Source organism: Chiloscyllium plagiosum, unplaced genomic scaffold (genome assembly GCF_037043375.1).
Source record: "Chiloscyllium plagiosum isolate Xiang-an unplaced genomic scaffold, Cpla_swu_hap1 HiC_scaffold_48, whole genome shotgun sequence".
Classification (NCBI taxonomy): domain Eukaryota; kingdom Metazoa; phylum Chordata; class Chondrichthyes; order Orectolobiformes; family Hemiscylliidae; genus Chiloscyllium; species Chiloscyllium plagiosum.
In genome coordinates, this window is record NW_028270186.1 from 13,134,246 (window position 1) to 13,140,245 (window position 6,000).

The following is a 6,000-nucleotide window of genomic DNA, read 5'->3' on the forward strand; positions in this document are numbered from 1 at the left end:
CACCTGTGACTATCAATGATACAAATATCTCAGCAAGAGGCCCAGCAATCACATCACTAGCTTCCCACAGAGTTCTAGGGTACACCTGATGATGTCCTGTGGATTTATCCATCTTTACCCATTTCAAGACATCTAGCACTTCCTGCTCTGTAATGAGGAAGAGCATGATGAGATTGAGAAGACCCCACGCTCAACTTCAGCATTGACCTGTTGAATTAGCTGAGCTCATAGTTAATGGGGCCAGGTGAATTATAGTGCCCAGTCTCCATGGAACTTTAACTCAGCATCCTTTGCTGGATATCATTTGCAAAGGAAAAAGTGAAAAGAAAACATCAACTCCAGACAAGTTTCTTCTGATGTAATGTAGGAGGGAATTTTAATGCAAAGAAAAACAGACAGGGTTTGTGTCAAAAAGGAGTTAACAAGGTTAAAAATGCATTGTGCTCAAAGCTTGACTCAACCCAAAAGTGCTGGCAACCCAAGATAACTAATCAGAATTGAGAGCTTGCTTTGAAAACTAATCTTTTGGATGTGAAGATACTAATCAGTATGTTTTGAAAAGTTTTATTTAAATTATATTCTTAGACTTGCCACAGAGTTGGGAGGTCATGTTGCAGCTATACAGGACATTTGTTAGGCCATTTTTGGAATATTGTGTGCAGTTCTGGCCTCCTTTCTATTGGAAGGATGTTGTGAAACTTGAAAGGGTTCAGCAAAGATTTACAAGGATGTTGCCAGGGTTGGAGAATTTGAGCTATAGGGAGAGGCTGAATAGGCTGGAGCTATTTTCCCTGGAGCTTTGGAGGCAGAGCGGTGACCTTATAGAGGTTTATAAATCATGAGGGGCATGGATAAGGTAAATAGACAAAGTCTTTCCCCTGGGGTGGGGGAGTCCAGAACTAGAGGGTATAGGTATAGAGTGAGAAGGAAAAGATATAAAAGGGACCTAAGGGGCAACTTTTCACACAGAGGGTGGTGCGTGCATGGAATGAGCTGCCAGATGAAATGGTAGAGGCTGGTAAAATTGCAGCATTTTAAAGGCATTTGGATGGGTATATGAATAGGAAGGGTTTAGAGGGAAATGAGCCAAGTGCTGGCAAATGGGACTAGATTGGATTGGGATATCTAGTCGGCAAGGACATGTTGACTAGAGGGGGCTGTTTCTGTGCTCTATGACTCTAAATGAGAAGTATTCCTCAAAATTAGGAATCATCAGCTTTCCAGAAGGCATTTTAGTTGTTTAACAACGAGATTGCTCGCAAGAAGGGAATTGACATTGTGATTTAAAATGCTTTATTTTAGCAATAAAGCCACTTTGGTATCAATTCACCTCACGATTGCATCAGGGCTATATCTAAAAAATAATTGATGAAGAGGTCTCCTCAAATGCTACCTAAATGTTTTGGTTCCCAGCAATTTAGCATTCATTGATATGCAAATTCGTTGGAATAAAAATTCATTCCAAAAAGCACTTTATGAAATAGGTGCAATTTTCACCCACTTCACCCATTCCATTCAGCTCAGAAACTCCACCCTTTCATTTATGCCCACAAAAGTTTGTTCTGTGAAGCAAGCAACAATAAAGCCCCTGTTTAATTTACAGCTATCACTCCCATTCACGGACCCAAATTCTAATCTGTAAATAATTATTCATTCGTCTTTCATAACCCGGCCAAGATAAACATTCCGCTTGCAGACTGCTAAGCAGTTCAAGCTGTCACTTTGTGTGAAATATAAACAACATTCTTCTGACTGCATGACATCTTGTACCATCGCATTCTTCATCACCGTCGTCAATTTCAATTACATGTCAGAGTTTCTACAAAACTGCAAAGAATATCTTTTGGTTCAGTATAAATGTTACATTTCGACGAGACCAAATTCATAAGATCAAATTGAGGTTTTTTTTAACTTGGCTCTAGACCGTGGCTTACTTTTTGCTTTAAAACGTCGACCACCTAAATTCCAGTTTTCCAACTGCACATTACAATAGAAACAAACTACAGTCGGTAACTTTGCTACGCCCAATTCGTGCCGTGAGCAGTTTTGCAACTCCTTTGATATTAGAAAGTGCCACGGTGCTTTGTAGAGGGCAATCGGACAGACTTTATGGGATGAGAACAGGTGGGCCAGCGTTTGGTCGAAAATGTAGGTTGTAAAGAGCATCTCAAAAATGGAGAGAAGGGGAGCGAGGCAGGGATTCCCAGGCTTAGGCAAATGAAGGCACGCCTGTCAAACGCAGAATCGCCTGCATAGACATTAGCAAGTCTCACAATGGGCATTTGGCTGGAGTGAATGCGATTGCCGTCCAGCCCGTCTCCTTGCAAGAAGCCAATGCCTTCAGCAGAGGGAAAACGGAGAAGTTTAGAAAATCTGAATTGAATACTAACTACTGAACAGCAATTATCCAACAGCATTTATTGAAAAGCCAAACAAAAACAAACATCCATTTCATTGGGTGTGTTCTTTTTTCAGGCTCAGATAAACTCTATTGTGAGCTAAATAAAGGCCGATACTACAGTTGTCCCTCCAAGACGTATGGGTTTCCACACATCCTAATTTCCTCCTCGTTTTGCAAAGTGCGCAGCAAGGCGGAAACGCCAGTGTTTCCACTGGCCAGCAGGGGCACTGATTGGAAAGCCAACAGCATTTCATTGTTCATTATTGTCAGGGGGAGGAGGCAGGATAATTAGCATGAGAAACATATCAGCTATGGCTATGCAGACTCGATGGGCCGAATAGTCTAAGCCTCTTCCTATATCTTATGGTCTTCTGATCAAGTTCCACTGAATATTCAGCGGCAATCAAAGCCTTTCGTCCCTGAAGGCATAGACTTGGACTGAGAACTCGCATTGCCCACATGTCGCTGGGAAGACTAAGAACATGCATTTTCCTGTCGACAGAAACAGCTGTCTTGACACTCTCAGTCCCAACTCCTCCTCTAACCCAACGATTCATTCCATGAAAATCCGCTTAATTTCTCTCTAGTTCGAGTGAATATCGACTGCACTGTGCGCCTCCCCCACCCACCACCCGTGAGAATGTCCCAGGGGAAGGCGACGGAGAGTCATCTTACCAAAGGCCGAAATCAATAAGTCCCTGATTAGTCTGGGGAAGCAGGATCGAGGGGCCGAACAGCCTACTCCTTTTCCTATTTGTTATGGTCTGAAATCTGCTAACTGAGCAAGGTATAAATATGACAACTTCAAACTTTGTTGTCTGCATGTGTTCATAAAATAAGCTCAAACCAACAACCAGAAACAACGACCCAATAAAAAAAGATTCTGCAATGATGATTACACGGAGTAAATAGAAATTTGCTTCGACTTACGACCCTTATCATACAAATACTAATGTCCCTTTGACAAATAAAATGATCAACAGCGTGCAAAATATTTTGACTATGACTTGGAGAGGTTCACAGACAGCATTGATATAATCACAGGTTTCAGGTTGTCCAAATATATTGCTCAAGATCTTATAGACTTTGAAACCACTTATTAAGTCATTGCCAATACTAAGTCAGAGAGAATCTATTTCACGAAGTGTCTCGCTTCCTGAAGGGACCAGCGAAGAATGTTGGAGCTCAATTCCTGCTCCACCGCTGAAAGAAGTTGTGTCTCCAAACCAGAGAACTCTGCACAGTGACAATATTTGGAGGAAACTGCAGCGTTAAAGTTCTCCCCGAAAAAAAACTGTCAGACTGAGCGATGTTTAACAGCCCTGTGTCTGACCGACTTTGTCAGCTACCCATCAAAAACGGTGGTTGAAGCCATTCAGACTGACTTGAGCCCGAATAGTCTCACCCACAGCAGATTGCAACGAACTCTCCGTCACCACCTCAACACACACACGCTTTCTAACTTTCATTTACCCACCCCCCCCCCCCCTCCCCCGTGACAAACAAAAATGAACCAATCTGTTCTTTCTGATTGAGCCGTTTTTGTGTTCGCAGACATTGGCATCACAATTTAGCGCCGGTTCGAAGGATCGAGGAATAAGTGACGCTTTCCTATGGCTTTCCCTGCACCCAAGAACATCTACCTAAACACAGCTCAAACAAGAATTGAGCTTAAGCAAGTTTCAGACAAAAGCCTGACTGGTGGGGTGAAGCGGGCATTCGATGGAAAACCTGTCCGGGTCATTTCTCTGCTGTCAATCATGTTATCTCCCTCTCCTGAAGTTTCTAAGTGTGTTACATTTTCACGGTGGGCCGAGAGCAAATATTACCTTGCGAGCTGGTCGAAAGAGTGGCGTTCGGGTTGGGAAAGACGATGCACAGGTCATTGTCCAGTGGGAACTTGTCGCACTTTAACATGTCCGGCCAAGGGAAGCCAAAGAACTCCATAACTGGTGTGCAGGCGTCCCGCACTGCCGTGCAGAGTGAGCGGCACGGGTAGATGGGTCTGTCCAGGCAGATGGGAGCGTACAGTGAGCAGAGAAAGAGCTGGGTGTTGGGGTGACAGTTCTTGTTCAGCAGCGGCACCCAGCTGCTCGCCTGTTGCTGCACCTCCTCCATGGTCTCGTGGTCCAGCAAGTTGGGCAAGCTCATCTTGTGGTACCCGACGTTGTTGCAAAGTCTCAAGGCGAAAGGAATATCCACGCAGTGCGGTGGCTTAATGTAAAAGCGGCTGTCCGCTTGCCAGCTGGATTCCTCTACTTCCATCGCAACACACCAGGCAAACAGCCCCATGCTGAGTGGCAGAAATACGGTATAAAACTTCCAGTAAGTCTTGCTTGAAATACCTCTCTGTCCCATTTTTCCTTTGGTTACTTTGTTGTTGCAAAGTCCTGGCTGGAGCTGGCAAGGTTACTTCCCTCCGGTTTGCACAGTTGGCCTTTAAGCTTCACTGTGATAATCAGTCTGAGCAGAAAACAGCAGCGCGGGGTTAGATTTTGTTCTGCCCTCTGCTTTAGAAACAGGAACGCCTCGAAGATATCAGTACCTGTCTCTGTTTTTTCATTATCCAGCCTAGCCGGGGTTTTCTCTGGCTCGCTCGCTAACTCAGTCCCACCTTTCTTTCAGTCCACCGTGCACATAATGTGTTAAAGGGAGGGCTGATTTGTGAAACTGGCTCCACTGGTCTCAGCATCCAGCTTCTGAACACAAGTTTGTTCTGCCGGGTATGTGCAGCTTTCAGTCTTCATCACAACCTCGCAAGACCAACCAATCAGCCTGTGACCATCCCCTATTACACTCCTCTGCAAGTGTCAGTCCCAGCCTTAATTTACCAATCAGCTTTTTGGAAAGGAAGTGACAGACACCGCCCCCCCCCCCCCCCGCCCCGTCTCTCCACCTCCACCTCCAGCCCCATCCCCCAACTTCCCCACCACTCAGCCAGATCCGAGCTTTCAGTTCATCCTTCCAAATTCCGATTTTTTCGGCGATCGAAACAGAAATATTTCAAAGAGTAATAAGATTTTTTTTCTTATGAATTTTTCGAGTCCCCAGGAGTCACAAAACACGTTTTAACATGCGATTCAGAAAATGTATCACATCATTTCCTTCCGTCAGTTTGAATTCCTGGCATTTACTTTTCCCAATGATCTACTTGCCAGCTTTAGGCCAGTTTCATAAACCCAACAAAACAGGAACAGTCCACTTCAGCACTTGGTCGAGCTGCAGCCCCTCAGCCAACTCTCTTGAGCAGTCAAGGAACACCAAAATCTGAAATCCAACTGCGAATGGTAACTTCTCATAAAGTACACATCCGCAGGACAGTTGGTGCTGATCTTTTCAGGAAGGATTAAATCAGAATCACCAAGTTTGTTTGGCAGAAGTTGCACTTCTGACCAACTTGAGGGCGAAGTGACTGACTTTCTCCTGAATTTCGCAGCCAAAGTTACGATGAAACGCCATGTACCTTGCCAGCAGCTTAATCAGGGCCATTTTCTTCGACTCAAACAACTGCCAAGATTCTGTCAAAAGTCAATGTTTTTATCATTTTACCATGTGTGTGTGTGTATGAACGCTACAGGTTTGGGTGGGGAGAGGAAAAT

At 44.5% G+C, this 6,000-nt stretch overlaps 1 protein-coding gene across 2 annotated transcripts in view; it reads right to left on the reverse strand.

The window, feature by feature from the left end:
* LOC122543134 (secreted frizzled-related protein 1-like) overlaps positions 1 to 5,139 on the reverse strand; it is a 110,387-nt gene extending 105,248 nt beyond the window's left edge. Inside the window, exon 1 of one of the 2 annotated variants that reach the window (XM_043681483.2) lies at positions 4,231 to 5,139. In XM_043681483.2, coding sequence (XP_043537418.1) covers positions 4,231 to 4,759 — 529 coding nt within the window. In that variant the 5' untranslated portion in view covers positions 4,760 to 5,139. The remainder of the gene's footprint in view (positions 1 to 4,230) is intronic. The other variant, XM_043681482.2, reaches the window with a different exon arrangement.
* Between the last annotated feature and the right edge of the window lie 861 nt (positions 5,140 to 6,000).